Source organism: Elephas maximus, chromosome 3 (assembly GCF_024166365.1).
Source record: "Elephas maximus indicus isolate mEleMax1 chromosome 3, mEleMax1 primary haplotype, whole genome shotgun sequence".
Classification (NCBI taxonomy): Eukaryota; Metazoa; Chordata; class Mammalia; order Proboscidea; family Elephantidae; genus Elephas; species Elephas maximus.
The window spans coordinates 157,881,407-157,895,211 of NC_064821.1; the positions used below are offsets into that span (position 1 = coordinate 157,881,407).

General features: G+C 42.2%; 1 protein-coding gene across 4 annotated transcripts in view; it reads left to right on the plus strand.

Annotated features, from left to right (window-relative positions):
- The window catches only part of PDZK1 (PDZ domain containing 1), a 55,327-nt gene that overhangs the window by 18,507 nt on the left and 23,015 nt on the right, over positions 1 to 13,805 (plus strand). For all 4 annotated transcript variants that reach the window (XM_049879881.1, XM_049879883.1, XM_049879884.1 and 1 more), the window contains exons 4-7: positions 7,679 to 7,890; positions 8,651 to 8,897; positions 10,774 to 10,910; positions 12,840 to 13,035. In XM_049879881.1, coding sequence (XP_049735838.1) covers positions 7,681 to 7,890; positions 8,651 to 8,897; positions 10,774 to 10,910; positions 12,840 to 13,035 — 790 coding nt within the window. In that variant the 5' untranslated portion in view covers positions 7,679 to 7,680. The remainder of the gene's footprint in view (positions 1 to 7,678; positions 7,891 to 8,650; positions 8,898 to 10,773; positions 10,911 to 12,839; positions 13,036 to 13,805) is intronic.

Here is a 13,805-nt window from a genome sequence, read left to right on the forward strand (position 1 = left end):
ATGAGATAAAGTCTAAGGTAATACATGTTCTTGAAGTTTAGTGGGAAGTTGAAGGACTTATGTTCAGGACCCTAGCATAGACTGTATAGTTCCAGCACGGTATGTGAAGGAACTAATGGGGAGGAAGTTGTTGGTAGGGAGCAAGAAACTGCAAAATAGAGCTGGCAAGCGTCTCTCTCTTTCTCGGTTCACAGGATGATTGGTAGACTTGAAGGCAGACTAGTAAGATTGAAGGATGACTGGCAGGGACTTAGACTTGAATGGATCTCAGGACTCTACCCATAGGTAGTGGGGGAGGAGAAATGATCTCTCTCAACATGGTTAGGTTTGGGGGTGAGGGTTCCTTCTAGACTCTTCCATAAGATAAAAAACCCATGGAATTTGCTAAAGGTTGTTTACATCTGCTTGATTCTAAGTTTGCCTGGCTCAGGATTTGACCTCACAGAAGGTCAAGTCACCAGCTTTAGATTGCCACACACTCCTACACTGTTGCCCGGGGCCTTGGTTGTGGACAGAGCCGGGTCTTCAGGACTGCATAGGGTGGCCAAGGGCCTCTTCTAACTAGGCCAACACCTTGGCTTTTCTCGTTGAGTGAAGATGAGCTCTGGGTGGCTGTGGCTGTTAATAGTTCACCCAATGTTGACATTCTTCTGTGACCCATGAGAGAGTTCTCCAAAGACTGAAGGGGAGAGAAGAGTTAGGGGCAGCACAGGGCAGTTTTAAGCACTAGTTATGTAAGAAACCAGCGGGAGATTCTAAAAATGCTCATGTTTAGGTTTCAAACTTTGAGATTCCAAGTCAGTAGATCTGAGGTGTGGCCCAAGCACCTATTTTTATAAAGCTTTACAGATGATTCCAAGGGACAGCCAGGATTGAGAACTAAATTTGTAAAGTGATTGTGAGGATTAATAATAATGTAGTGAGTTTTCAAGCAATAACATGATATTGTTGCTAGTATCATCTGATGGTCTATAGACTTAACACTATTTCAACTGTCCATCTGTTCACTCAGATGAAACCAGATGGTGCTGGGGACATGGCTGGACAACTCCCAGGATTGAAGAGATGGAGATTCTGTAATTCTTGCTAACTTCTCAAGGAGCTGCCATTTCTTCTCCCTCAGAGGGGTTTGCCTTTTCCTGGTCTGTGTTTTATCTGGTGTATAGGAGCTTCAGAATTCCTTCACAGGAATTAGACAAGTAACTCTCTGCCTCAGAGCAGGGTTTCAGAGAACACTGTATTCACTTTTGTACTTGAGAAACACTTTGTGTTCTTATTAGGGTCCCACTGACCTTGAGACTCAAATATTTTGAATGGGTTTTTGACGAGTGAAGTGGTTTTAAGATCTCTAATGTGTTGTGTCCTTGGGCGGTGCAAAGGGTTAATGTGCTCTGCTGCTAACCCAAAGGTAGGGAGTTCGAGTCCACCCAGAAGCACCTTGAAAGACATGGTGATTTTCTTTAAAAAATCATCCATTGAAAATCTTAAGGAGCACAGTTATGCTCTGACACACATGGGGTCACCATGAGTCAGAATCTACTTGATGGTAACTGGTTGATTACTTTAATGTACTTCCATCTTTTTCTAATTTGCATGTGCATCTTTACCTAAGATCACTGGTAGATGTGTACACCCCCACATCCAACTGTCCCTGTCACCTGTTGTCTCCCTACCCCCTCCCCCTTCCCTGGGTAGGCTTATGAGCATTCATACCCTTGATGTTCTTCAACGGGACATTTTCACGTATATAAATTAGAACAGAAGCCTGTATGATGCTCAGCCTGATGGAGCAGGCAGGCTTCACCATAAGCCCACTGACATCAGGACCAATTGACATGGAGTCTCACTCCTTCCCCAAGAAGCCCAATATAGGCTGGGACAGCCCTGCTGAGGAAATTCCTATAGCACCTAGCCCCAGACATGCAAACTGAGGGGAAAATGAGACATTAACTCTCAGCTTTGGTCAACTAAACTGAGCCCTTCCTGCTGTTTGGGTTTCATTTATGAAGCCCTAATCCCTTCAGGACCAGCCTCCAGCTCAGGTCTCCAACTCTGTACAAAGGAGCTGGCGGGGAAAAGGGGTGTTGACTCAGGGTCATCGATTGGCTGGTTGGGAGCTGAGAAAGCTTGCCTTGCCCTGGGCTTGGAGAAGTTCCCTGGGTCTCACCAGCTATTGCTTTCCTGGAAAGAAATAGTCCAGTGGCTTCAGTCCTTTCTTCTCTGGCCACATCCATACAAACCTCCTTTGTGGTGATTATCTCACCTTCCTAACTTCTAAAACATACCTTTTTTTTCTTCTTGACCATTCTATTTCCTGGTAGCAATAATCTAATCCTTTTAGAAGAAAGGAAGAGGAGTCTAAAGGTGTGATCAACATGATTAATAATTAAGACCGAATTAAAAAAAAAAAAAAACTCCCTGGTTCTCACCTCTGAGCCTTTCCTGTCCACCAGCCAAGCTCTTTCTTTCTCACAGTCAAGAAATTTTGTTGTCAAGTATTGATTTTTAATTTTTTTCCTAGAACTCAGAATTGGTTATAGCTTTCTTTCATTTTCGGTATTTTGGCTGTTGGAACTGGTAAATAAAGTCTGCTGGAAACTTAATGGACTCTAGCTTCAGGTGGTTGCTGATCTGATGCTATGGAAGTTCATAGGCTGTCGCTAGTTACATTTCTGTTCCTGTAGGGGTCTGATCCAGGGATTTTTCTCAGAAAGCAGAAGATTGGGTGGAGATGAAGAAATGAGAAATAGTATCCTTAAATACACGGAGTTCTTGAGTGGCACAAATGGTTAAGCACTGAACTACTAACTGGAAGGTTGACAGTTCAAACCCACCCAGAGGTGCCTAGGAAGAAATGCCTGGCAATCTGTTTTCAAAAGTCAGAGCTTTGAAAGCCCTATGAAGCACGGTTCTACTCTGGTACACTTGGGGATGCCATGAGCTGGAATTGACTTGATGGCAATGGGTTTGGTTTTTTGGTTTAGATCCTCAAATACAAAGATTCTTCATAATTAGGTCCTGTGTTCCAGAGTCCAGGCTTCCACATCATGGAATGGTGATGGAGTTTTGCTAAAGTGACTGATACCTGCCCTGATTTAGGGGCCAGGGTAACAATAAGATTTGGACTAGATCGAACCAGCACTTGAGCTAGACCAGAGCCCAGCTCTTTTGACTTCTAGGTAAATTGTCTTTCTGCAAGATGGCAAAAGAAACAAGAGTTTTGGGGCCCCTAGGGTCTGTTGTGACATCAAGTTTTGGGCTTTTAGTCAGATTTCATTATTGGTAACTGCTGAGGGTATTAAAATTAGTTTGGTGTGGGCACTGATCAATTTTACTTCCTTTTCCAATCTGGATACCTTTTTATTTCTTGTTTTACTGCTCTGGCTAGGACTTCTAATACAATATTGAGTAAAAGCAGTGACAGTTGGCACCCTTGTCTTGTTCCTGATTTCAGGGAGAAAGCTCTCAGCCTTTCTCCATTAATTATAATGTTGGCTTTTGACTTTTCATATATGCCCTGAATCATATTGAAGAACTTCCCCTCTATTCCAATCTTCTTTAGGGTTTTCATTAAGAAAAGGTATTGGATTTTATCAAATGCTTCTTCTACATCCATTGAGATGATCATGTTATTTTCCTTTGTTCTATTGATAAGTATATTATGTTGATGGATTTTCTAGTGTTGAACCATCCCTGTATTCCTGGAATAGATCCCACTCAGTCATGGTGTATAACTCTTTTAATATGCTGTTGGATTCTGTTTGCTAGTATTTGGAGGATTATTGCATCTATATTCATAAGAGATACTGGTTTGTAGATTTCTTTTACTGTGATGTCTTTATCTGGTTTAAGTCTCAGGGTTATGTTTGTGCCATAGAATAAATTAGGGAGTATTCCTTCTTCTCTCTTTTGGAAGACTATTTGTGTCAATTCTTCCCTAAATGTCAGTGAAGCCTTTGGTCTAGAATTTTTTTTTGGCTGGGAGGTTTTTGATCACTGATTTAATATCTTCACTTTGTTGTGGGCCTGTTGAGACTTCCTATTTCCTCTTGAGTCAGTTTGGGTAGGTTGTGTGCTTCTAAGAATGTGTCCGTTTCATCTAGGTTATCCAGTTTGTTGCCATACAGTGGTTCATAATATTCTGTCATAATTCTCCTTATTTATATCGAAGTCAGTTGTAATGTCCCCTTTTTTGTTTTGGTTATTTGCATCTCTTTTCTTTGTCAGCCTAGCTAAAGTTTTGTCAATTTTATTGATATTTTCAAAGAACCAACTTCTCGTTTTACTGATTCTATTTTTTTTGTTTTTGATTTTATTTCTGCTCTGATCTTTGTTATTTCCTTTCTTCTGGCAGGTTTGGGCTTAGTTTACTCTTTCTAGTTCCTGGAGTTGAATTAGGCTGTTAATTTGTGATCTGGTACTGACCAATTGATGGACACCGTTATTAACCTTTGAGCAGCTGAGTTGTGGGGAAGACAGTGGGGGCAAGAGGCAGTTGGGGGCTCAGAGCAGTAGCTGTTTCAACCGGAACGATAGTATCTTAATATTCTTATCGATGCAAAATAACTCCAATTCTCTGGGCTTTAACCACAGATATGAAAAGAAACTCCGACTTGAGTGCCCGAGGCTTCAAAGCCCTAAGTGCAGATTCCAGTGATTACTGTATAGCTTTTAAAAATGTAAAACAAGCAAAAGAGACAAATTGAAATTTTGCCATGTAACAGCAGTTTGTGTTTCCTTGTGTGTTGGGCTTTTAGGTCTCTAGTGAGACATGGCTAGGGTGGGGAGCGGGACACAGGATACCTTTGCTTCTCCCCCTCCTCAAGCACAGGACTATCATCCTATTAGGAGGTATTACTTGATCCTCAGTCTACGGAGAAAGAAAGTAAGAGTGTGTGGCTGACACAGAAGGGTGTGAGAAAGATGAATTTTAGAGTGCGTTCCTAAGAAATGAACATCTGTATTTTGTTCACAAACAGCCTCATCTCTTTATGAAAACAATAGCATCTAATGGACTTAATTCTGATAATTGTTAGCCGCCATCGAGTCAGCTCTGACTCATGGCAACCCCAAGTACAACAGAACAAAACGTTGCCTGGTCCTGTACCATCTTCTTGATTGCTGGTACGTTCTAGTCCATCATTGTGGCCGCTGTGTGTTTTGAGTGCCTTCCAATCTACTGGGCTCATCTTCTAGCACTCTATCAGGTAATATTCTGTTATGATTCATAGGATTTTCAGCGGCTAATTTGCAGCCTGTCTTTCTACTTCGTTTTATTACCATGGTATTTTGCATGTTGTTATAATGCTGGAAGCTATGCCATCATTATTTCAAATACCAGTAGGGTCACTTAGCGTGGACAGGTTTCAGCGAAGCATCCAGACTGAGACTAATTTTGATTACTAGCCAGGACATAATTTAAATCTTGTAGGATTTGGATGAGGTTTCCTTTTAATTACCCCCAAATTTAAGAAGGCCTTCTTTTCCCCCAAGTTTTTTAGCGCTATAAAATTAAGAGCTGGTGGGGAAAAGGTAAGCTTGAGCGTAGTTATAGATTCAAGCTGGAAAACAGAACTGAAGCCTGCATAAGCAGCAGAAAGAGAAAAGATCAGGGAGTCAGAGCAGACCATAAATAGGTGCTGCATGTGAGGAAACCCGGCTCTGGTGATGCCCTGTTGTTAGTTGCTCTCCTGTCTACTCTGATTCATGGCAACCCCATGTACAACAGAACAAAATGATGAGTGGTCCTGTGCCATCTTCATGATCCTTGGTAGCTCAAGCCCATTGCTGTGGCCACTGTGTATTTTGAGTGCCATCCAACCTAGAGTGCTTATTTCCTAGCACAATATTGAATGATATTCTGTTGTGATGCATAGGGACTCTCCACTAACTACATACTGTCCCCTTTTCTCTCACAGAGCAGCATTTTCCTGGTGGCTGCTCATGCCTCTCGATACTGAACTGTCCCGCGGGGTTGGGCGATGACCACTGGCAGGTGTGGCTCTACTTTCCTTCTCCCTTGATACTCAGGGAGGGCTCAGGTCCTGAACCCTTAGTAAGAGATCACTTCAAAAATTGTCTGTGTTTGTTTTCTTGGCTGCTTAGTCATTCATGCCACTGGCAGTATGGCTGCCAGGCTTTGCTGAGACTGCAGGAATGGCGAGAGGCTTTCTACCAGGTTAGTACTGTGTGTCTCTGTGGGCACCAAAGTCAGAGATGGCTATGTTGAGTCACCATGGGTGGCTTCTTAGGGAGTCTGGCACACTTTGCTGCCTACTCTTCACCCAGCCCCCACATTTCGTGTGGTCATCCTGTTCCTGTCCAGGAGGGAAGGGACAGATGATTTGTTCCTCTGATTTACTGATGGGGAACACGGTCATGTGCCTTACAGACAGCTTAGTGAGCAGAGTCTAGCCTTCTGCTCTGAGGCTCTCTGTTTTATATCAGCCTCTTTCTGTCCGGGCCCCCATTCTGATTATCCTATGAAAGAAAAATGTTTGAGCTAGGAGGGCTCGTGGGCACTGGCAGGAGTCTTCTTAGTGATAACTGGGTGCCAAAGCCCCGGCTATTGGTTTTCACAGTTGTCCTGTCATCCTCCTATGGCACAGAACCTTCTGCAATGGGGCAACTGGAGGGATGGGACGGGATGGATGGGAGTGGAAGCTGTTTCAGAAAGGAGAATCTGACTTGGCCACAGGAATCCTTTCTCTATTGGGCATCCCTACTCTGCTCTAACTAGAAACCACTACAGGTTTCTTCAGGGTCCTGTGAAACCACTTTTCTACTGTATCTCCAATGCAGCAGGCCAGCTCTGAGGCCTGGCTTCTGTTTGTTTATTGCCTGAGGTCTTCTGGTCCCACCCTTCCTCACATCTGCTAATCCTTTGGGTGTTAGAAAAGTCATTCCTCCAAGAAGTCATTCCTACTTCTTCCTGCCCCCATTCCCTACTCCCAAGGCCCCTGGTTATATTCTTCCTTATTGCTCTATTCTTCCCTAGCATAACATTTACTACATATTGTTGTAAAAGTGCAATTTTGTTCTCCCTGATACATGAAGCAAGGTATGGGTCTATCTTGATTTATCCTCAATGTCCAGAACTTGATAGGCTCTGAAAACTATTTGAATAAAAGTGGGCTTGGGTGGCACAAATGTTTTGTGCTTGGCTATCAAAGGTTGGGGTTTGAATCTACCCAGTGGCACTGTGGAAGGAAAGGCCTGGGGATCTTTAAGATTACAGCCATTGAAAACCTTATGGAACACAGTTCTATTCTGACACACATGGGGTCGCCATGGGTTAGAATTAGCTTGACAGCAACAGGTTTGGTTTTTGGTTTTGCCTTCCCAAATTTCTTTGGATAATGTATTTGAACCTAACTTCTTTTAGGTCAGGGATGAAAAAGGAGTTGGATTTGGGGGCCATTGAAATTGAAGCATCTGTATCTAGCATTGTTGAGTACATGGGTCTGAAAATCAAGTGAAAGGATTATACTTGGGGAAATAGATTTGGAAGTCGTTAGCAAGGCCTGTAAGGTGACCTTCTATATCCTCAATGTTGCTACCCAAGTATTCTAGATTTTGGTGTGATTGGAAGAATAGAATTAAAAGAAATAAAGGATGGAGTTCTCATTCCAATTAGACTTTATTTCCCATGGACTTACTCACTTGTTTTTCATCACAGAAATGGCCTCCACCTTCAGCCCCCGAGAATGTAAGCTCTCCAAACAAGAAGGGCAAAGCTATGGTTTCTTCCTGCGAATTGAGAAGGATACTGATGGCCACCTGGTCCGAGTGGTTGAGAAGGGTAGCCCAGCAGAAGAGGCCGGCCTCCAGGATGGAGACAGAGTTCTTAGGATCAATGGTGTCTTTGTGGACAAGGAAGAGCATATGCAGGTAAATGAGATATTCGGGATTCTCCTTCCAGAATCTCTCCAGCCCCACATCTTCTCTGTTGGGTATAGTTTCTGGGGCCAGTGGGGCTTGGTCCTTTCCTGGCCTTTGCTGGCAAGGCAGGCCACCTTTATTTTTGTATCTTCTGCTGTCAAACAACTCTACTACAATTAACCAAGAACTGTAGAAAATACTCCTAGCTTTGAATAATGTTAACTCTAACATGCACTGCATGCTTGCTATATGCCAGGAACTGTTAGGCAATTTCATATTCATTATTTTGTTAAATCCTTACTCATAATCCTGTGAGGTAGATATTACCATTTCACAGATAAAGTAGAGGTTCAACTTGCTAATATGCTCATGTAGTGAATATATGGTGTGGGGGGGGGGAGCTGGTCTTGAGCCCAATTCTGCCTGACTCCAAGTGGGTGTTCTTTTTATTACACCTTGCTGTCACTGTCACTGTGGACCCGGGAGGACCTATTATGCTCTAGGGCAGCATTTATCTCCAGAATGGACTAGCCTTTGTAAGGGCCCTCCAGGCTACAGTTAGGCCACATTCTAGATTCTAACAGTGACAGAAGCCCAGCCTAATCTGCACCTAGATCTCGGGAGCATTAGGGTGGTGGTGAGCTATATTCTTACTATTTGGGTGTCAGGGGTCAGTTGTCATAATCCCAAGGGCCAATGGTGAGCATTTCCCTTTGGCAGTTGATAGAAGCTTATTGGTTAATGTTATGCTTTTCTTCCTTCATCCTAGGTTGTGGATCTAGTCAGAAAGAGTGGGAATTCTGTGACTTTATTAGTTCTGGATGGGGATTCGTATGAGAGAGCTGTTAAAAAACAAATAGACTTGAAGGAGTTGGGTCAAAGTCAGGAGCCAGGTTTGAGTGATAAAGAGCTGCCTCCTGTGAGGAATGGTGGAACAGAGATGTGGACCCAGCCTCGGTTGTGCTACCTGGTGAAGGAGGGGAACAGCTACGGCTTCTCTCTGAAAACTGTCCAAGGTGAGCTTTGAGGGTGGGGATGGACAACCAACTTCCCAGAAGAAAGATGTTATCAGTTAATGACTTTCCTTTGACTAACTTCTCAGTTGCTATGGCTATCGATGGCAGTTTTCTACCTTCCTCCCTGCCCTTTCCCTTGCCAATGAGGGTCTGGACATTTGGCAGCAGTGGAGGGGTGCTGGGTACTCCTATCCCCTACTTTGTCCTGCTGAGCCTTTGAGGCCAGAGGGTTAGTGCTTCCTCATTGTTCTCTAGTTTCTTTAGGGTGAGGATACAGGGGAGAATGGGAAATAAGAAACAAGAAAAAGGGGGTTCTTTATAATAGCTACATTTGAGTGAGACTGGTATCACTTCTCATCCCTCAGTGCCCAGGCTGTTCAATTATTCAGTAAGGTCTTGAGTACCTATTGATGTGTCAGACACTATATGTGCTAGGGATACTGCAAAAATCTACACCCTACTGTGACACTGCATAGTATCCTCAGCTGTGGCCCAGTCTCACCTGTTCTGAGGTGCTTCTCTGACCACCTGCTGAGAGGTGCATAGTGGCTTGAGAAACTCTAACCAGCAGAAAGTACTAGAAGCTCTTTCCAGAATTTCAGAGAGTACAGACCGACCTGTGCTCATTTGACCATAGTTCTATAATGGTTTCTCTGGGATGTAGGCTGGAACCAGAGGAACTATGTTGAACTGTTGGTTCCACCTCTAAGAGACTTTGGAGGAGGTAGTCGTGATTTAAGTGATAAAGAGCAGACCAATGGGAAACATAAAATAATTTTCAAAGCTCATTTAACTTGTTGCAAGAGTTGTAAACTAGCTATAAAAAGTACTTAAGTTTTTTAGTTATTACACACATTGGGGTAGGTGGTCAAGGATAAGTTGGCATTTCCTAGAAGGCCATTATCACTAAATGGTTTAAAAAAATCATAATTCAGATTCTACTCATTTGGCTCTTGTGATAATTTACATAGTGAATGGGTTAGATTAGTCTTATGAAGAAAATGTTTTCTCCATGGAAAAAACATAAACACTTAACATTTCTCCTATTACCTTGTTAAGGAAATAGAGTTTTAAAGTTACTATATTCCTTACAAATGATTGAGCTAGTCATTATGAATCTATCTTTTTCTTGGATTGAAATATTAAAATCTTGAAAGAATTGACAGCATTTCTTTAAGAAGCACCTAAATCATACCAGCTAGGAATCCAGACAGACCGTATGTTTGTATGCTGTCCCTTCCCTCCTGTGCCTCCACTCTCATTAGCTTGTATCAGTGAAATTTATTGACTGCATTGGTGTGTAATGGTTGGTCATAAAACCCGTTGACCCATTGCCGTCGAGTCGATTTCGACTCATAGCGACCCTGTAGGACAGAGTAGAACTGCCCCATAGTTTCCAAGGAGTGCCTGGTGGATTTGAACTGCCGACCTTTAGGTTAGCAGCTGTAGCACTTAACCACTATGCCACCAGGGTTTCCTGGTTGGTCATAGTACTTAATTAAAGAGGAGGGAATGGAGTAGATGCTTTCTAATTCTACAAATGTAAAGAAAGGGACTAGGACACAATAATGCAACATGGGCATTTTTTGGTGCTTTCTGGTTCAAGAGCCCAGTGCCACCTCAGATGCCTTCTTTGCATTTCCTTGGGATGAGAAATTCTTCTAAAATCAACAAACACAAGTTGAATAATACCTGTCAGGCTTTGTGCTAAGAGCTATAATTGCATTTCTAGATGAGAAGCCAAGGTCTATTTGAGTTAGCTGTAAAATTGGAGGTTCTAATTTCAAATTATTGGGCGAAAATCCTTTACTATTGAACTTCTAGTTTGTCTCTGTGATGGAATTGTAACACTTGTCTACTGCCTGCCCTCTTCCAGGTAAAAAGGGAGTATACCTGACTGATATAAAACCTCAAGGTGTGGCTATGAAAGCTGGTGTCCTAGCTGATGATCATTTGATTGAAGTGAATGGAGAGAATGTAGAAAATGCCAGCCACAAGGAAGTGGTTCAAAAGGTACACCCTGGAGGAGTGCTTGTTTTTATTTTTTTCCTCATCTTTCACTCTACCCTTATTGTAAGTATCAGGAAGACTGGCATGTTAGGGGCCAGAATAAGCTTATAAGGGGAGGAATATCTAGACAGACTTGTTAGTTCTTCTGGCAGTCTCTGGTATACTCAACGTTCTTCACCAACATCACAATTCAAAGACACCAATTCTTCCTTTGGTGTTCCTTATTCATTGCTCAGCTTTTACATGCAGATGAGGCAATTGAAAACACTATGACTTGGGTCAGATGCCCTTAGTCCTCATAAGTGACATCTTTAAAAGGAGTCTTTTGCAGTAAATTTGCCCAATGCATAGAAGTTTGATTTCTTGACTGCTGCTACCATGGGTGTTGATTGTGGATCCAAGTAAAAAGAAATTCTTGACAACTTCAATCTTTTCTGTTTAATATGATGTTGTGAGGATCTGTTTTTTTATGTTGAGATATAATCCAATTCATATTGAATGAAGGTTGTAGTCTTTGATCTTCATCAGTAAGTGCTTCGAGTCCTCTTCACTTTCAGCAAGCAAGGCTCTGCCATCTACCTATTGTAGGTTATTAATGAGTCTTCCTCTAATTCTGATGCTGAGTTCTTCATATAGTCCAGCTTCTCAGATTATTTGCTCAGCATACATGTTGAATAAGTATAGCAAAAGGATGAAACCCTGACACACACCTTTTCTGATTTTAAACCATGAAGTATACCTTTGTTCTATTGGAACAACTGCCTCTTGGTCTATGTATAGATTCCACATGATCACAATTAAATGCTCTGGAATTTCCATTCTTTGCAATGTTATCCATAATTTGTTGTAATTCACAGTCGAATGCTTTTACATAGTCGATAAAACACAGGTAAGTATCTTTCTGGTATTCTCTGCTTTCAGTCAAGATCCATCTGAAATCAGCAATGATATCCCTCGTTCTATATCCTCTTCTGAATCTGGCTTGAATTTCTGGCAGTTCCTGTTGGATGTGCTGCTACAGCTGTTTTTGAATTACTTTCAGCATAATTTTACTTAACATAATTGTAGTAGTGCTATAAACCAAGAAAAAAACCAAACCTGTTGCCATCAAGTTGATTCTGACTCATAGCGACCCTATAGGAGGACAGAATAGAACTGCCCCACAGGGCTTCCAAGGAGTGCCTGGTGGATTCAAACTGCTGACCTTGTGTTTAGCAGCCGTAGCTCTTAACCATTATGCCACCAGGGTTATAAGCAGTGTTAATATAGGGTTTGGGATAAGGCCTTTGATAGTCTAATGAAATCTTGAAGAAAAAATGATCTAAACAACCATTAGCTTTGTACTTTAGATTTTATTTGTACCTGATTGGGAGCCCCCTCCGAATTTATAATAAATCCAGTGTTGAGCCAATGCTAGATAAATCTTTTAACATAAACTGGAAGATAACCAATGTAGTGGTAGAAATAAAGCTACGTGTGAAGAGCATTGGAAGCCCTATTATTTATCCCCAAATATTATGTCCCAGCATGATTCTATGACACATGGAAAACACTGAGATTTTCTTTTGAGGTCATATTGAACCTTGAAAATTGACCAGCCTTCTTAGTAGGGTTTTTTTTAAAGTAGGCCCTTAACTTTCTTTTCCAAACTCCTGTTTCAGCCTTTACCTAAGCATCTCTGAGTTTCTGAATTCCAGCTCTCACTTGAGTTCAGTGGCATCTGTATGGGTGAGGTCATCCTTAACAACTGTAGACGTGAAGGTACATAAAATGGCAGTTAGGTGTTAGGACATAGTACGATGCAACTTAAACTTGGGCCTTGCATCCCGTGTTACCCATTAAATTCAGAGCTTATGTGCCTTTATGAAGAATCTTCCTTATTCCATAGCATTGTTCTTAGGAGTTGATGTTCCTCACCTGTGTGTATTATAGGTAAAGAAGTCGGGAAGCCATGTTGTGTTCCTACTGGTAGACAAGAAAACTGACAAGCACTATAGTGAGCAGAAGATACAGTTCAAGAGAGAAACAACTAGTTTGAAACTGCTTCCCCACCAGCCCCGGGTTGTGGAGATGAAGAAGGGCAGTGATGGCTATGGGTTCTACCTGAGGGATGGCCCAAAACAGAAAGGTAAGGCACTAGAAGAGCCGAAAACTCAGCAATGTAACCATCCAATTCTTCATTCCAGTCTGACTTCAAAGTTCCATTAATCTCCCTGACTTCCCACCAGGTGCATGAGGGGGACAGTAAGAAACTGGAAAGCATAGCGAGGCCAGTTTCCATGTCACCTGGGGACCTGATGTGTAGGGCAACCTATAGAAAACAAGGCAGAATTTGGGATCTGGGCAGTGGTGCACTGATAGACTGGATCTCTGGAAAATTTCTGTGGTATAATCCCACCATGGCTGGTTTCAAGCTACCAATGTGATGTCACTGAATGCAAAGTTGAGAAGAGAGGTGCAGAATTGGCTCTTGTGAGCTAGCATGAACCAGCTCCAGCATGCCACTGGATCTGGGGCCAGGGTATGGTTAGGATATGGCAATCAGAGCTGATAGTCTTCTACTGCCTTTTAATTTGGGAGGGGAATAACTAAGGCCCTCTCTGGGAGGGAAAATGCATAAAAGAATGTGGCTTCAGGCCGTGCAAACTTATTTACTCAGCACTTGCTATTTTCTTTTTGTTATATATGTTTACATTTATTCATCAAATATTAATTAGGTTTATATTATGTACAAAACATCCTCAGGGCCTTTGAGAATATCAAGTGAATCAGACAGGAATTCTTCAGTCAAGGAATCAAACATTCAGTAGAGGAGATCCATAACTCAAGGTGTAGGTAGTGATAAGCACCTTAATAATGGGAATCTAAGATTAGAATAAGCATTTTTCACCAATAATG